This window comes from Oryctolagus cuniculus, chromosome 5 (genome assembly GCF_964237555.1).
Source record: "Oryctolagus cuniculus chromosome 5, mOryCun1.1, whole genome shotgun sequence".
NCBI lineage: Eukaryota > Metazoa > Chordata > Mammalia > Lagomorpha > Leporidae > Oryctolagus > Oryctolagus cuniculus.
This window is the reverse complement of record NC_091436.1, coordinates 7,210,584-7,229,358: the sequence shown is the minus strand read 5'-3', so window position 1 is coordinate 7,229,358 and position 18,775 is coordinate 7,210,584. Positions and strand designations below refer to the sequence as shown.

The following is an 18,775-nucleotide window of genomic DNA, read 5'->3' as shown; positions in this document are numbered from 1 at the left end:
GGAAGCATTTGGGATATGCAAATGAGGAGACAGGAAGTAGGACTGTAGGCTTACAGGGACTGGGGCGGGGGATACGGAGGGAGGAATGTGGAACTAGGTATTGCTCAATGGGTACAAATGTTGTATTTGGGGTACAAAATATTTGGAAATAGACAGTGATGGTTATAAAATACTATGAATGTACTTGGTGCTATTCAATTGTACAGTAAAAATTGGTTAAATTGACCGATTTAACGGTATATACATTTTAGCACATAAAATATATAAAATAAAGAAAATGAGCTCAGAAATAGAAGAGTTGTGATGTTTAGAACCCACAATCCTGATCACACAGACACACACAGTTTATGTAGATGGGGTCCGTACACCACTAGCTCCACAAAGGGTGAGGTGAGTGAGTGTGTTTAGAATGGGCTAGAACCACAGTATCGGGTCCCCAGGCCACCTCCTCAAGGCAGCAGCGGGCAGGTGGAATGCCGCAGGCCGTGTCTGGGTGGGTGCTTAGCCGGGATGGGCACCTTCAGGGGCAGGTGCGCAGGAGAGATCCCAATGAGAAAACAGCACTGGGGGAAAGTCAGGAAGAGGAGAACAGAACGTGTCTCTGTGAGGCCTCTGCCAGCAGATGATGGGAGACCTGAGGAATGGTGGGGGGAGACAAGCAGTTTCTGTCATGAGCTGGAGCGTGACTGCCCCTGTCCCGAGCAACCAGCAGCCTCCGGGCTGCAAAGGGGGAGAGAGAGGGAGAGAGGTGCACCTTGCCCAGTGCCAGGTGGGGGACGCACACCAGCTGCCAGCTCCTGCCGGGCTACACCTGTCTGGAAGGCTCGTGTCAGCATTCTGAAGCATTTCTACAGCAGCTGAACGCATTCAGGAAGTTTTTTTTTTGACAGGCAGAGTGGACAGGGAGAGAGAGAGAGAGAGACAGAGAGAAAGGTCTTCCTTTGCTGTTGGTTCACCCTCCAATAGCTGCCATGGCCGGCGCACCGCGCTGATCCGAAGGCAGGAGCCAGGTGCCTCTCCAGGTCTCCCATGCAGGTGCTGGGCCCAAGCACTTGGGCCATCCCCCACTGCCCTCCCCCACCACAGCAGAGAGCTGGCCTGGAAGAGGAGCAACCGGGACAGAATCTGGTGCCCCAACTGGGACTAGAACCCAGTGTGCCGGCGCCGCAGGCGGAGGATTAGCCTATTGAGCCACGGCGCCGGCCATTCAGGAAGTTTTAAAACCCTTCCCACTCTTTGTTACCCAGACCATTTGAAAGTGAGTTATTAATCACGCACAGCCATGAAACTCCAGCCTATCTTCTCCAACCAACCTTAGTCTCAAGAAAGATCCACCAATAGCAGTTTTAGAAACACAGAGATTTTTTTATAAAAAGGTATTCTCAAAATGATACTCGAGTCAGGTATAGCACACAATTAAGAGAATCGTCCATCCACGAGAGAATGTTGTGGGCCTAACGCTTGTGATGCTGTGATTCCAGCCGCTGTGGTACGCACCCACCCAGCACGTGAAGTGTCCCACACACACCTGATGGCCAGGCTGTCTCTCCAGGCACCTGTCACACAGCACACCACCCAAGAGGGGTTCTTGCTCTACAGACAGTGGGAAGCTGCCTGCGGTATTCTACTTGTCCAAGAGAAAGGCATGTTTGTGGATCAAAAGCTCTAAGTCCTACAAGAAGAGACACCTGTTTAATCCGGCCTCTTGTGTCTCCAAGCTACCTGGTCTCAGGCCTCTACCTCCCTCCTGTCCCCTGCCGCCAGCCCCACTCCCACTCATGTCCCTTGGAAGCTACCTCGTAGGATCCTTGCTTTGCCAAGTGCTTTGTTGTACGCCAGAAATGGCTTTGATCTCTGGAAAACACTTCTCTGAGTTACAGCTGAGGAGGTCAGAGCGCTTGCATGGGACACAGGAGAGTGAGTTTGTGGACGCTACTCCTCGGGCGGGGGTCCCAGTCTTTCTCCTGCCCAGTGCTACCCAGCAGAATTTCGTTTGCAGTGACGATGCACTGCCCATTGCAGAAGCCACTTGGCCACCTGAGGCCACTGAGAACTCAGAATGTGGTCCTTATTGCGGAGGGATTGGATTTTCAGCCTCATTACATGGGAAGGCAAACCATCAAGTGTGCCTGGAGGCGGCGATGCTGCACAGCTAAGGCCCTCACGGGGTCAGGGCAAGATCCAACAAAGGCACACGGCTCTGCGCTGTGAGTGGACAGCTGTTTTCTGGACTGTTCTGAGGTCTCCACTCAGCTGGAATCGGTCTCCTAATATGTTGTTCACAGAGATCTCTTTTATCACTTCCCAAGAGTGTAATTATTTCACAGCTCCCTTTATTTCAGTAAAAATGAGCTACACACAGGACAGCCGCTGGTCTGGACTGGATTAGAAAGTACGCAGACGGCTTTCTAGGGAACATTTGCCAACTGATAAGCGCTTCCCTGTGCGGTAGGATGCAGACCTTGTTGCTACATCTACGAAGTTTCTTTAATTAAAATAATTACTCTCCAAAGCTTTCCATCTTCGCACTTCAAGCTGTCTCACAGGCAGCAAGTCTAGCAAGACTTATTTCCAATCTGCAAACGAGCCAATCTTAGAGCTTAAATTAGATTTTTGGACACACGTCAAAAAAAAACATAGAGTGCATTTTTTTTTGACATTTCGTAAGATTCACTTTCCTTTTTAAAAGCTTTCTGATAAAGAGCATCTTGCATATCAGAAAAGAGTGTATCAACAAGACAGCATTCTGCGGTAGGCACCTGGCACAGCACAAGATGCGGCTTGGGATGCCTGCGTCCATATCAGAGTGCCTGCCTGGGCTTTAAAAAAAATTTTTTTAAAATTTATTTGACAGGTAGAGTTATAGACAGTGAGAGAGAGAGACAAAGAGAAAGGTCTTCCTTCCATTGGTTCACCCCCCAAATGACCGCTACAGCCAGAACTGCGCCGATCCAAAGCCAGGAACCAGGTGCTTCTTCCCGGTCTCTCAGGTGGGTGCGGGGGCCCAAGCACTTGCGCCATCCTCCATTGCCCTCCCGGGCCACAGCAGGGAGCTGGACTGGAAGAGGAGCAGCCGGGACTAGAACCTGGTGCCCATATGGGATGCGGCACCTCAGGTGGAGGATTAACCAAGTGGGCCACGGCGCCAGCCCCTGAATGCCTGGATTTAAGGCCCTGCTTTTTCCTGATGCTGGCCTCCTGCTAATAGAGTTGGGTCTCTGCCATCCATGTGGGAGACTGGAACTGAGTTTCCTGGTGCACACTCAGGGAATCAATCAGTGATGGGATCTCTGACTCTTTTTCTGCCTTAAAAAAAAAAATAAAGATGAAAAATATACGACCCCATCGTTTGGTGCTGGAGCATCCAGGTGCCGAGGTGAGCCAGGTCTGCGAATAGCATGGAGCTTAATGCTCACACCCCCACGATTAGTTCCCACGAAATCACCTGTCCGTCTCGGTCTCCTTGAAAACATCACGGCATAAACCACAGGCAAAAAGAGAAAGGACCCAATATAGTTTTCAGAATGTTTTGGCAAAATCTAATTAAATTATGCATTTTTATAAAAAAATAAGCTAGCATCTCTTTAAAGAATAGGAAAAATTAACCATTTTCATTTCCCCTCTTATTATTGACTCTTGGCTTGTTGTCTCTTTCTGAGCTCCCCGCAATGAAAAAAGGACTCTACATCTATTGGTCCATTTAGGTTTGTAACTCACCAACTAGTTACCTCTTTGTGTGAAAGATCAGTCACTGTCATTTTCATCAATTCCTTCTCTATGCAGAGGTGAAAATGAGGCTGACTCTCATTTCACAAAACCTTCAACGACATGTTAATGCAATTACCACAATTATTACTTCCCACAAAAACATACACACATGCACAACTTTGTCTGCACAAGGTTGGTCTTACACCACACCAGATCTAAGCTTCGTGGGCCTTTAAAACATGCCACAGGTTTTTGAGACTCTCTTGAAGGAAAACGGTGCAAGAGGGCAAACTTAGGAAGGATTGGAAGGCGGCTCTGCACGTGAGGAGCACCCGTGACGTCCCAACACACCTGCCGCTGGGCAGCGGATGCTTCGTTCATGGAGGGAATGGCTTTTCCAGGTCCCAAGAAAAGTCATATCATTTTCTTCACTTACGGTCAGTGCTATGATTTCTGAAGGTCTCCTGTTTTCATTTGGGCTTTTTTTTTATTTTGGCTTGTTTGCAGTTGTTGTTAATTCTTGTCCCTGGATTTCTAATTTAAAACAGAAAACTCTTTATCCAACTTCACGTATAATTTTAAGAAATTATTATTATTATTATTATTATTTTCTAAGACAACACCAAAGAGGCTGGAGATGCTTTATTTATGGAGAACTCCCAAGATTCGATTGCCATCGCTTTCTGCATTCACTCCCAGGTCAGTGAGTATAACATGGTGCATATCTTATTGCTGTTTTCCAGTATTAAACATATCAACATTTTGCACTGATCATAAAAGTTAGTGAGACAGTTCAGATGAATAACAACAATGGCAGACAAAAGGATAATGCAGACTGTGAATTTCTCAGGAAGACAGTGAATGCTTTTGTGAGCATTAGGAAAGATATGAAGGGCTAGCGGAGGGTGAGGTCCGACGAGTGGATCCCCAGTACAATCTTTGTTGAGTTCTGTCAATGTAAAAATATTGTGTGTTGAGAGAAAACTGAAATCTCAGTGCTTCTAAGGGTAAGACATTTGATACATCAGAACGTACAAAACTCTCTACTCTGACGCGTATGTAGCCTTTGACAGGGCATGTAAACTGGTTTTTCTACTAACTTTGGGTTCCTGATTGATTTTGTGTGGTCTTTGAACATATTATTTTAGGGTTCTGAATTAGGTACCATGTGTGCCGGTAAACCACCTGTGCATTATACAAAAATGTGAATGAGCTTAAACACTTAGATGCCTTGAAGAGGTATCTGCTGAGGCCGGCAAAGCAATTCTAACACTATGGTAAATTGCAGTTAACACAGGAAAATAAATGTGGTAGTTTATTTATATTATTTCTACATTTTTAAGAAAGAACCATTTTTTTTATTCATTTAATGAATGCTGAATCTAAAAAACATTTGTTACTGAGGGCAAGCACAGCAAATCTTAGGGCAGGAATATGTAGGCACGAACCAGTGGCAACATTTCAACTCGAATCCTGGGAATTTGTCCAAATACTTCTTTATAATGGCAGTACATTTGTGGTAGCCACCATACATCTGTCAAGTCTTTCCTGGATTGGCTGACATTATAATTTAAATGGAAATCCTTCTCTTGGTTTATTAGCCAATGTACATTGCTACTGAGGGACAGGTGGGCCTGGTGCTGGGGCGGGCACTGATGTCCAGAGGACATTACTATAGGTTTGCACAAGGCAGCCTGAAAGAGGCCCGAGGCCAGTGAAATGTTGAAGTCTGCGTGTTCAGGTGGAAACCACAGGCGGCGGCAGTCACGGATGGCTGGGGGCCACCTAGGCACACGGTGGTCGAATGACCAGGGGTGGGAACCCTCTCAAGCTTGGAGTCTGACACAGGGTGTGTCTCAGCTCTGCAAACCTGTGGCTACGGGCTGTTCACAAGGGGTCCTGAGACTTAATTATTACATTGCACGGACGGCGGGGAATTTGGCGTTCGACCTTTGTGCACTGTAAGATCCTTCTAATAACATCAGACATTCCCCACATAACCACATAGTAAGCATTGTACTTTGTGTCTGTTGACAGTCAAGAAAAAAAGAATCAGCACAGGTAGGTGCACAAACAGCTAAGAAACCTGTAAACCATAGCCCAGGAACTACTACCGTGGTTAAAGACATCTAGGGCTACAGACTACCTCGTTCTTCCACAGTGCGCCACCAGCGACCTGCACGGGAAGAGGCGGTCCCCATGCCCATACCCCAAGGCAGCCCGTTTCGTCCCTGGCTGCCCCTGGTGTCAGAGCAAAGAGGGAGAGATTCGTTGTCTTCTAGCTGCTGTGCCCTGGGCTCTGCGCTGCTGTAAAGAACAAACCCTATCTCACTGTGATTTCTTTCACACAATGGCTTTCCACCGCCCCCCGTGATTCTAGGCAAGTGGGAAGCTTGCCTCAAGGACGCGCACACCACAGGGAAGCAGACGCAGTCGGAACAGGCGAAGGAAAACCAGGAGGAAGGCCAGCAGTGAACTTCAGGATTCACTGCACGGACAGCCCACCAAGCCGCCCGCCGAGGCAGCTGCAGGCTTCCCAGCACTCAGCTTTCGGAGGGGACCTCGTCACCGCTCTTAAGGGTTCCCAGCGCCCTAAAGACAACTTCTTCAGGACAAGCACTCCTGGTGCAGAGACCAGACCTGGACCGGTCTCCAGGGTTCCTCACGGAAGAGTGTGCCGGGGTGCCCTGAACCACAGGGCCGGACTATGACTTCAGGACAGACCTGGGGCCACTTGTGGGGATTTTTGACTCTCAGAGACCCTTGGAGATGCTAAATGTTTAGGAAATTCTTGAAATTAGGGAATTTTTGTCATGTGACACAAGACATTGAGTACACAAACCAGCAAGTCACCTCCCCCAACAACAGAGCAGAAAAAGGTTGGAACAAAACCAAAATGCAGCAGCCTTGAATGTCCAACAGCATGAACATGGCTCTCTGGCTTCAGGTGAGGTCCCCCAACTCTCAACCCGAAGACACGGAAGCGAATCAATGCATTGCTAAACGATTGTGAACTTAAATGCATACCTTACTTACAACAGTTAAAAAAAAAAATGGAAGACCAAGATGTCCAAACCTAAAGCTGCAGAAAACCCTAAAGCAAGGTGGACACGGAACACAGAAAACGGGCCAAAAAACTCCCGACCTCGGGAAGACGTGAAAATCTTAAAACCTGGCTTCAGACACAGGGCAGTGGGAGGCGACCAGCAGGCAGTGGGCACACGGCTTTGCCATTCGGTAGAAACGACCGGAACTAATTTGAAAGGAGCCACTCCCTGGCATTCTCATCCCAGCAGCTGGCGGCCTGCTCGGCCACACACAATCAGCGCAGATTACACAGCCAACGCTGGTGACTAAGACCCGAGAGTGTGGCTCCATTTCCATAATTCCTGAGGGTGGCAAACATGGTTGAGCTTTCACCCTAATGCAGTCACGGTTATTAACCCAGAGGCATTGCCTTCCCTTTCGGCACACTGGCATCTCATTGTTTTCTGACGTCCATGGCCTCCCGTCTGTGGCTCAGCCCTGGGTTTTGAGAGCTGCACCGCCTGGCGGATAGGAGGCCTTGCTAAGTACGGGCAGCTGATGCCAAGGTGACGTCGGGCGCTCAGGCAAAATGAGGCCCGGGGGCGCCTCTGCTATCCAGTGCCTGTCCTTGCACAGAGCTCCCCTTGAAGCTGCAATTTTAAAAGAAACATTCCTCTTCAGGAGGCAACAGCACTTTCTAAACACACACACTGTCTTCCTTTTCTGGCCTGCAGGGAAGTTAATATTGGGATCGCTCCGCATTTGGTATTCCGACCTATAGCTCAGCACGCCTCTTTGTGTGTGAGTTATGCTGCCCTCCCCACCCCCACCAGCCTGCGGCCACCGTTTCATCTCAGAAGCCATCCAGGTCTGTTGATTTTGACCTCTCAGAACAAACATTTTCCGTGTTTCTTACTCTGTGCCCTAACAGGCACTTCTGTTTGGCTCATTGCTATTGAGAATGATTTTATGACCCGATAACGTTTCAGGTTTTCCATACAAATATCCGTTTCATTTCTTGAAATACTTGGGCAAACTGTCACTAACACATCACTGATGAATTCTGTCTCCCTCGCTCCTGTCTACCTACAGGCATCTGTGAGGTATGGATACGTTTTTCCTGAGTCGGCTGAACACTGGGAGAAAAGTTTAGAAGTCTGGTATAGCAATGCACGTCTTAAACATTTTCATAAGCAATTAAAGCCGAAAACCTTAATATGGCTCTTTTTTCTCAAAATCAATACATCGCAATTTTTTTAATCCAGGGTCCTAGCTCAGAATTTTAAAAACTATTTCCTTATATATCAGTTCAAAGATATGAATCTGATGGGAAAAGGAAAATAAGGTATAATCCTAGACCATTTGCAAATTCAAGGAATTGGCAAAAGCCAGCACCCAGGGGTGCGGGCACTACTCACCCCGCAGCCCAGACCGCCGCCTCCCTCGCAGGTGACTCTCCTCTGGCCTGGCTCGGGCAGCAGCCCTGCTCCACACCTGGGGCTGGGGCACAGCACGCCGCCCATCTGCAGGACACACTCCTCCGCTCCATACTGCTGGTACCGGCCGTACTGCAAGGAGAAGGGGAGACCTTGAAGGGGAGCGCAGACGAGGGCGTGCTGTTTCAGCTTCGAGGTTGGCGGGGGAGAGTGTGTGGGTTTCCTGCAAAACCGGATTCAGTGCAAAGTGGGCATGGGAGGAGGGATGGAGGTGGGCGAGACATGGCCTAGTAGGAGAAGTCTTCCCCATTCAAACGGGTGTAACACAGAAGTGTGGCTTCACTCGCAGCTTTGTCTTCAGAGGGTGGGGTTTCCAAAGTTCATAATTATTTTTTTAGAGAACGATTTGAAAGGCAGAGCAACAGACACACACACACACCCATACCCACACCCACAGAGAGAGAGAGAGAGAGAGAGAGAGAGAGAGGTCTTCCATGGCTATGGTTCACTATCCCAATGGCTGAAACAGCTGGGGATGGGCCAGGCTGCAGCCAGGAGCCAGGAATTCTATCCAGGTCTCCCAGAGGGATGGCAGGGGCCCAAGCACTTGGGCATCTTTTGCTGCTCCCCAGGCGCATTAGCAGGGAGCTGGATGGGAAGTGGAGCAGCTGAGGCTAGAGCGGGGGCCAGCATTCCCTGAGGGCAGCAGCTCAGCTTGTCAAGCCCCTGTGCTGGCTCCTCGACATTCTACAGTAGTGGATTAAGCAACCTTAGTTCATGTTCATTATAAGGAACCTATCCATCCACGAAACAATAGACACTCGCAATACCTCCTTATCAGTGTTATAAACAGCGGTATATTTTGTGCCTCTTGGAGATCCTGTGAGGTTTTTGGGAAACAGGTTCAACTTTCCACTTCACAGAAAACCGTTGGCACCCATGCCGTGTCAATGAGCCCATTCAGCTTGAAGATGAGGGGAATGACACTAAAAAAAATTTCCTTTCATCCTTAAAGCGCCCTCTACTCCGACTTCATTTCAAGGGAGAAGGCTGGCCGGCTGCTGCCTCAGCACCACGCAGCCTCCACCAAGCGCACCGCCACACCATCCCCACCATCTCCCTCAATGCCATCACAGTTACTCCTGTCTACTTAAAGGCGACCATGTTCCCTTGTTCCCTTCCATGGTTTCCCCACCTGTGGACAGAAGCCATGTGCCATGGTCCCTCTCTACTGCACGTCTGGGTTACTACTCCCCTGACACCATGGGGCACGTTCTCCTCTACTCGGATTAGGTTCGATGGCTTGCTCAGTGAGTAATTCCTTTGTGGGGCAATGCCTGCACTGCAGACACTAGTACAGGTGCCATGGATGCAGCAGAGGATAGAAGCTCTGTCCTTGTCCACCATAGCTCCCAGCTGGCTGTCACTCAGACACTAGGGACCCTGGACAGCTCCAGGCAGAGGAGGGACAGAGAGGCAGGCACTGGAGGATAGGGGTGCAAGTGGGTGCTCACTCGACCCATCAGTCTGAGAGGCAGTGGGGGCCTGAACCAGCACTGTGTTGGGGGAGCTGGGTCAGTGATGGATTTCTGGGTCTACCATGAAGGTAGAAATGGCAGACTGGAAGCATGGTGTGCAAGAGGAGGAGGAGTCGGGGTGAACAGAGTGTGTCTCCCCAAGCAGACACACAAGGGGCGCGGAGGTCGCAGTTGGTGGAAAACGTGGTGGGTGCACCTAGGGGGCTGTTTCTATCACGCACACTTTCAGCTTGATAACCTATTCCACAGCTACATCAAAATGTCAAGTAGCCAACTGAACAGAAAAAGAAATATAAGCTGCAGACACAAATTGCAGTCATTAGCATGAGGGCCTCTCTTGAATTTTCTCACTTTTCCAGCAAGGAAAATGACCTGGTGAGCTCCCTGGGTCAACACGCTAATGCACCTCTGGCCAAGCAGAGGTCCCCCTGGCAAACAAAGGCGAGTCTGTGACTGCGCAGGCTGAGACTCTCAGGGGAATCTCAGGGACTGTGCAGTAATAGGGGATCACGTGAGGGACGGATGAGAGGCAGCTCCTCCTTGCACAACTGAGACACATCCCACCAGGGATGACTCCCTGCAGTTCTCAGAGGCCTTGTCCCTCCTCCTGTGCCACGAGAGGGCATGAGGAGCCACACTGGGGACCTGGGACTTCCCCGTGTTTGGCCTGTGCCCGCTGATCCCCTGTGCACTCCGAGTTCTCCATACAGCTTGGCACTAGGTTAGCTCATTGCTCTGTAAGCTTCACGCGGCCATCTGACTCTGTCATGTCAGTGCCCGCGAGACTGCATGTGACAACTCCAACTCCAAAGGGAAGCCAAGGAGAAACCCACCAAGGGGACTGAGGGGCAGAGTGTCGGGGGCAGAGGCACAGGGTCGCAGCTGGGGGGGTCTCCAGGAGCATAAATAATTCTGAAATCAGAGTGAGAGCAGGTCAGTGTGCTGTAGGGAAGGACCAGTGCGTGGAGCATGGAGGCAGGAAAAGGAGGGGGGCTGGCCTTGGATCCCAGGGGAGACACCAGCCTCGGACAGAGGAGCTGCGGCTGATGGTCCAGACCCAAGGGGAGGCGTGCAAAGGAAGTGTTGGGAAAGATCTGAACGAAGAAGGAGAGGGGGTGGAGGAAGGACAGGGTGCTACCGCTAGGTACCACCAATACCCTTGGGAGGCAAGCGATTTTGAATTTCAAGGGAAACTGGTCAGCAGATCTGTCTGCCCCTCCCCACAGACATGGCTACAAGCACAATGGAGCGAGGCTGGCTGGCTGAAGAAGCGAGGTGTTCCCCCAGCTGGGTACCACGGCACAGCGCTGCCTCCCTTTCATCCCCGCCCATTCTCGTCCTTCCACTTCAAAGAAACTTTTTTTTTTTTTATTATAGTATCACCTAGACTCAGACAGACCTTAATAAATCACAGGGTGACAGCCACCTATGTACTACCCAGGTCAAGGGGTAGCCGTTTGGAACCCCAGCAGCCATTGACATGTGTATGTCTGTCTTGCTCCTTCCTGAAAGAAACCACTGGGATGGTAAGCACTTCACTCCTTTTCTTTATAGTTTTTATCACGCGTGGTGCATTCCTGAACAGTATTGTTCCTTTTGTCTGTTTTAAAGATGTCTTTTAATCCACTATCCTCCATTCTCCTCTTTTCTCTTGGCATTTATTTGTTGGCGAAACCAGGACATGGGCTCTATGGAGTTTCCCGGGCGGGGTTCTACTGACTGCATCCCTGCGATGCAGCTCACAGGGCTCGTCCTTGCTCTGGGTCCTGTGAACTCTGAGTTTAATCTACAGGCTTCCTCGGCTCTTCCTCCACCCCACCCACCCCCTCCTCGTCTGTCCATCATACCACTTCATAGATGGTGTTTTCTATTTCCACCAGAAGGCAATAATGTCTGCTTTTAGAATGTTTAGCTGTGGAGTTGAGAAGTGATATCTTATTGGAAACTTTCCTTCACTTATTAGTTAGAATACTTCTATTACTGGACTATCCAGTGGCACTGTTTGAATAGGAAAGGTAGGATAAAATATTGAATTCTTCTTTTTCTAAAGAATATTTATAAATTCACGACCTTATGCACATAGGATGTCAGGTGTGTTTTAATTCAGTCTAGTGAATTTACTTTGTATTTATTTGTGTGTTTATCTTTACTTATTTGGAAGGGAAGGAGAGAGAGGGAGAGAGGGAGGGAGAGAGGGAGGGAGGGAGGGAGGGAGGGAGGGGCTGGCCTTCTATCCCCTAGTTCACTCCCCAAATAGTACAATGACAAGGCTGGGTCAGGTAGAAGCCAGGAGACCAGAACAGCATTCAGGTCTCCCACATGGGCGGCAGGGGCCCAAGCACTTGGGCCATCTTTTGTAGCTTTCCCAGATGCATTAGTACGGGACTGGATTGGAAGTAGAACAGCTGAGACTTGAACAAGATGCGGGTGTCCCAGGCAGCTGTTTGGCCTGCTGTGTCGCAATGCTGGCCCCTTGACTTTCCTTTTTGATGCCTGGTGGGCCTGTCTCAGCTTTTCATCACATGGACGTAGTACCGTTTGTGGGCTTCCTCGCTATCCACAGTGGAAACTTCAGGCTCATACACACAGTGATCACTATGAGCCTTGTGTTGGTGTCTTCCAGTAGTTTTTGTTGCCTGGAGGTTGTTCTCTAGTAAATTCTTGTGGGAAAAGTAATAGCTGAGCTCCTGTGTACTGGTGATTTAGGACCTTCATCATGATGAGGACAGCTGATGATAAAATACCAGACTTTCATTTCTCCCTCCTGAGTGTCTGAAAAATCTTCATGCTTTTTGGTCAAAGAGCTACTATTTTCCTTTAGAAACCTGGAATTTTATTAGAATGTGTGTCGGTGCTAATTATTTTGGAATCAGTTTTCATGTACTATGATGAAAGGTTGTATTGATTTAATTTTCAGTCTGTTCTCTGCTGCTTTTCAAAAGTGTGCGATTTCTCGTACACACGTGTTGGACCTTCTTTAGCCTCTAAATCCAATAAACTTCTCTCAAATCACATTTTAAATTTTTATTATTTTGTGTTTTACAAGATTCTTCCATTTCTCTATTTGTCTTAAGACAGTAGCTGTTGTATTTATTTGTATAGTTTCTTAGTTCACTTTGACATATTGATAATTACTTTGGTTTTTGTCTGATTCAGGGCATTCTTGCTCCTCATTCTCTTTATCCTTTTACTAACAACTTGTACATATGGGATTTAACTTCACTACTTTTCTGTTATGGTTTAACTTGTTCCTTTCTGTTGCTCAGTTTTACATGAAATTAGGTCTCCTAAAATTTTAGAAGGTGGTGAAATTCAGAATTACTTCCAATGGCTCTAGATTTTCCTCCTCTGATGTTTTTGGACAGTTTTTTTAAAAAATGAAGGCTCACTTTCTGCAATCTCCCGACACTACGTCATCTCACTTTTTCCTGGACTCTCTCCCTTTTCCCTTTTCCTATCTTGAGAACATCTGCCTTCCGCGTCAGGCTTCATACTGACAGGGATCTTTGGCTGGTTAAGACTTGTGAGTTCAGAGGATCCAAAATGCTCCAATCTCTTTAGACCTAATTACAGATCTTTTGCACCCATGCCTTATCCTTTTACATAGCTTTGAGCTCAGCATTTCTTGCCGAAAATTGCTGAACAATAAAAACTATAAAATGAATGGGCGGAATCTAACTCTATTAAGTGTCAATTAATTAGTTAACTCTAATAAAATAGCCAATTGTGCCATGGGGATTGTTAGCAGAGTAATTCAGGGCTGTTTTACCTACGTGAATGCATGTTTGAAATAAGTTGCTCTTGAGTGACTATTTTCTCGCTTGACAATAGATCACCTCTCTAATTGAGTGCAGCAGTTCCCATGCTCTGACAGGAGCCTCTCTCTGGAAAGAAGTTGACCTATGGATAAAGTCCAACCCCACTTCAGAAACCCTCGCTGACCACACCTGCAGGTGGCCTCCAGTGCTGACGATGCGGGGAACCTCCTGTTCCTCTTTCATTTGAATTTATGAAGAATGACTGCCAGATTCATTCTACTTATGACCCACTCAAGAACGCTTGAACCTGCGATTCCTGTTCTCAGGGCAAGCAAATATTTAACACACGTGCCTGGTAGTTTCTACTAACAACGAAGGACACAATACGTCTACTGAAAGCATTTTTTTTTTTTTTTGAGAAGTGATACTTAAAAATTTTATTTCTGGGGGCCGGTATTGTGGTACAGCAGGTTAAAGCCCTGGCCTGGAGCGCAGGCATCCCTTATGGGTGCCGGTTCTAGTCCTGGCTGCTCCTCTTCCAATCCAGCTCTCTGCTATGGCCTGGGAAAGCAGTAGAAGATGGCCCAAGTGCTTGGGCCCCTGCACCCATGTTGGAGACCCAGAGGAAGCTCCTGGCTCCTGGCTTCAGGTTGGTGCAGCTCCGGCTGTTGAGGCTATCTGGAGAGTGGACCAGCGGATGGAAGACCTCTCTCTCTGTCTCTACCTCTCCCTGTAACTCTTTCAAATAAATAAAATCAATCTTTTTTTTTTTTTTTTTGACAGGCAGAGTGGACAGTGAGAGAGAGACAGAGAGAAAGGTCTTCCTTTTGCCGTTGGTTCACCCTCCAATGGCCGCCGCTGCAGCCGGCGCACCGCGCTGATCCTGGCAGGAGCCAGGAGCCAGGTGCTTTTCCTGGTCTCCCATGGGGTGCAGGGCCCAAGCACCTGGGCCATCCTCCACTGCACTCCCTGGCCATAGCAGAGAGCTGGCCTGGAAGAGGGGCGACCGGGACAGAATCCGGCGCCCCAACCGGGACTAGAACCCGGTGTGCCGGCGCCGCAAGGTGGAGGATTAGCCTATTGAGCCACGGCGCCGGCCCAATAAAATCAATCTTTAAAAAAAATTCTGAAATGAATATGGATTTTTCCCTTCATTTTCTTCAAGTCTTGAATATATTTGTGTCATTCCAATTATATTATAAGTAATTTGCTTTAACCCTGCAAAATTTATAAGAAAAATATATGGCCTAGCACAATCGTGCACTAGTATTTGTAGAAAGCTAAATGCCCTATGGCCACAACTCAGACAAGTAATTATGTCATTAGTAAGGATCCTTACTTAGTTGTTTTAAGATACGACCCACAATTCTATAATCATTTTTAACCATTTGCTGAAAGATGATAATGCATTGAAAGAGCATCACTGGGGTGGGCATTTGGTATAGTGGCTGAGTTGTCACTTGGGATACCAGCACCCCTGTTGGACGCCTGGGTTCAAGTCCTGGTTCCACTACTGATTCTGGCTTCCTGCTACTGCGCACCTGAGAGACAGTGATATCTGAAATACTTGGGTCCCTATACCCACATGGAGAGTCATATCGAATTCTTTTCATTTTTTTAAGATTTTATTTATTTGAGAGGCAGAGTTACAGAGAGAAGAAGAGAGAGGGAGGAAGGGAGGGAGGGAGGGAGATCTTCCATCCGCTGGTTCATTCCCTAAATGGCTGCAAGGGCCAGAACTGGGCCGTTCTGAAGCCAGGAGCCAGTAGCTTCTTTCAGGTCTCCCACATGGGTGCAGGAGCCCCAGTACTTGGGCCATCTTCTACTGCTTTCCCAGGCCACAGCCAAGAGCTGGATGACAAGAGGAGCATCCAGGACCAGAACTGGTGCCCATATGAGATGCCATCAGCGGAGGCAGAGGCTTAGCCTACTGTATCATAGCGCCAGGCACTCATATTGAATTCTTGGTCCCCAGCTTCAGCCTGGCCCAGCTACTGTCATTGCAAAGATTTGGAGAGTGAGCCACAGGACGGGAGTTCTCTGTCTCTACCTCTGTCTCAAATAAATAACAAAATAAAAATAAATACCTCTACATATTTAATGGCGAGTTGTGAGAACTTACAGTAGGAAGAACATTTATCTCAGTAGCGGTAAAGTAATTGATAAATGCACTCAAGTTGGCCAAAAAGGAGCATACGTTGTTCACCTGATCTCACGTGCATTACTTCCAAGGGCTTGTTTCACTTATCAATATTGGATAGCATTTTATGAACAGAATAAACTGGGAGGGACTGGGTTCACTTGCAATGTAGACAGGGTCTATACAGAATCCATTTCCAAAACGGATGTTGAGCACAAAGACAACCAAGATCTAAAAATCGTTTGCGTGGTGTTCGTTTTTGAAATGTGCTGTGAGCATGTATGTGTGTGCAAATATGCTAACATCCGCCTGTCCACCTATGCTATTTCAGTTAGTATTAAAACCAGTGTGCGAATGCCTTCATAAAGAGGACAATCCGGCCGGCGCCGCGGCTCACTAGGCTAATCCTCCGCCTTGTGCTGCCGGCACACCGGGTTCTAGTCCCGGTCGGGGCACCGGATTCTGTCCCGGTTGCCCTCCTTCCAGGCCAGCTCTCTGCTGTGGCCAGGGAGTGCAGTGGAGGATGGCCCAAGTGCTTGGGCCCTGCACCTGCATGGGAGACCAGGAGAAGCACCCGGCTCCTGGCTTCAGATCAGCACCATGCGCCGGCTGCGGTGGCCATTGGAGGGTGAACCAACGGCGAAAGGAAGACCTTTCTCTCTGTCTCTCTCTCTCACTGTCCACTCTGCCTGTCAAAAAAAAAAAAAATAGGACAATCCACGGAACACGACTAAAGTAATTTAGAGGTGATTGAACAGTATATGCAGAACATGAATGAATGCTGATATGAACAAAGCGTACTACTCTGCATTTAAGAGAAACAATAACAATTTCCTCTTCTATTGCATCCGATCACAGTGAAGGCAGCGTTCCACTGGCATGCCCACCCTCATGAAATCCTGACTCAGGGCTGTACTTTATGTTTTATTTATTTGGAGAGTGAATTATTCAGACTTTATGTGTATATGCTCATGGATTCTCCTAAGAATAAGAAATATTCATTTTCTAGTACAAAATTCATAGAAGTTTCAATAAACTCGTAGCTTAAGAACCTAAATAATGAGTCACAGGAGACTATGAGGGATTCAGTGTTGTGTTTGGTTGGCCTGCAGGTGGACGGACGATTCTGTTGGGTAGGATATTGTTCTATAATGAAACAAGGGTCACAAGTTCAAGGCCCACACGGGCCAGTGAACTTCCCGTTTTCTGCCAGCTGCTGACTGTGTGTTAAGTCCATTAAGAGAACGCAGGCACACAGGAGGTCACCTGAGGGCCAGGCTAGGGGGCAGTGTGTGGAACCATCCCCCACCATGTGACAGCCATTCAGAAAGCCAGTCCCCTGGAGGCGGCGGAGGGCTGCTGCTCTGTGACGCTTCATTTGCCTGCTTCGGCTGGAAAAGCAAGCAGGAAGGAATCCACATTAAAAACTGCAAGACATTTGCAGGATAGGGATAGTGGGTAAAACTAAAATCCAGGAAAGTGGCACCGTCAACATGCGTCCGGCTTGTCGGCAATGCAGGAGCGGCCTGGGCCCCCTGTGGGTCCCCGCGTGGGGAAGGAGGCTGCTGCTGTCCTGTCCTATTCCAGGGCATCCTTATGAGGGCACTCAGGTACAGCTTTTGGGTCTCCTCGGACTTTTCCCAAGCTCTGGCTTTGTTAAGTCTCAGCCAACAGCATCTGCGGGATCCCCTCCCCCCAGGAGCAGAGATGCCCCGAGCAGAGTTACTGCTCACTGACTCCACTGCTAGGCCGGCAACTATGCCTGCTGCCTCTGCACTAATTTTTTTCCTTTTTATTAAAAAGAAACTGAGGGACCGGTGCTGTTGCACAGGGTAAGCTGCAGCCTACGGTGCTGGCATCCCATATGGGTGCAGGTTCTAGTCCCGGCTGCTCCACTTCCGATCCAGCTCTCTGCTGTGGCCTGGGAAAGCAGTAGAAGATGGCCCAAGTGCTTGGGTCCCTGCACCTGCATGGGAGACCTGAAAGAAACTCCTGGCTCCTGTCTGGCCCAGCCCTGGCCCTTGTGGCCATTTGGGGAGTGAACTACTAGATGGAAGACCCCTCTCTCTGCCTCTGCCTCTTCTCTCTGTAACTCTTTCAAATAAATCAATCTTAAAAAACAAATTCAGCTCATTCCTCTTCCACCATCTTTTAGAAACAGAAGCAAACCAGTTGATGACCAAGATTCCTCCCTGGATTGAACGCAATCAGCTGTGTGGAGGAACGTCCGCTCATGAGGAAGACGCCTCTCCCAGCTGCTGAGAACACCGTATCTGCTGGAGGGGAGAGGAGCTGCCTGGCGAGGCGCTCCCTGCCCTGTCTGTCATCTGCGTCTTCCTCCCCTCATCTGCAGAGAGTCAGCCTGCCAGTCAGTGTCAGCGTCACGGGGGCGCCTGCCACACTGTCATGTTCTCCTGCAGTGCGGATCTTGTGATTTTCCTCTCTGGACATGTGTCGGCGGTGGGTGGAGTGAGCGACGAGAGAGGAGGTTGGGGCTTGCTCACTGCACAGAGAAGTCAGACGCGGGAGGAACCAGATGAGACGACGCCTCGGAGCAGTGGGGCCACACGCTGCAGCCTGGACGGCAGCTTAGGGAGGGTTTTCTTTTCCTTCCACGTGTTGCAGATGTTGCTGAAAAGTATCCCGACCTGAAGCGGGTACGGAACCTCTGGGTAACAGGTCCTCTCTCTCCAGGTGGTGACGCACAGCAGAGACCCAGGTGCAGTTCTGGGCTCCTGGCTTCAGCCTGGCCCAGTCCTGGCTTCCGGGGGCATCTAGAGAGTGACCTGGCAGATGCACGATTCTCTCTCTCTCTCTCCCCTGCCCTCATCCTCTTTGCCTGTCTTTCTCCCTGTCACTCTGCCTTTCAAATAAACGATAAGCAAACAACAGCATTTGTCTTTCTCGAGGCTTCAGGCATATCAGCCACGCTCAGGATGGAGCCAGATCCCACGCCCCTGTCCTCACCCTGCCACCATCACACCCACCTCAGTAAAAACAGAACCATGGGACTTGTTCACTCGGTCACGCACAGCCACTCAGCCACCACGTCCTTCAACCACACCCCTCCCCCAATCTGTCTCCTCTCCAGCTGCCTTACCCCAGACCGTGCTGTAGCAAGATTCGCATTCTTAAAATCTAATCAGGATAATGCCGATCCCCGCTTAA

The 18,775-nt window shown here is 48.9% G+C and overlaps 1 protein-coding gene across 8 annotated transcripts in view; it reads right to left on the bottom strand.

Moving 5' to 3' along the window:
- Positions 1-18,775, bottom strand: part of PRKN (parkin RBR E3 ubiquitin protein ligase) — a 1,400,595-nt gene that overhangs the window by 172,743 nt on the left and 1,209,077 nt on the right. For all 8 annotated transcript variants that reach the window (XR_011388432.1, XM_051855168.2, XM_051855165.2 and 5 more), the window contains one exon: positions 8,154-8,303. Coding sequence is in view for 7 of the 8 variants with exons in the window: in XM_051855168.2 (XP_051711128.2) it covers positions 8,154-8,303 (150 nt within the window). In the remaining variant the exon portion in view is untranslated. The remainder of the gene's footprint in view (positions 1-8,153; positions 8,304-18,775) is intronic.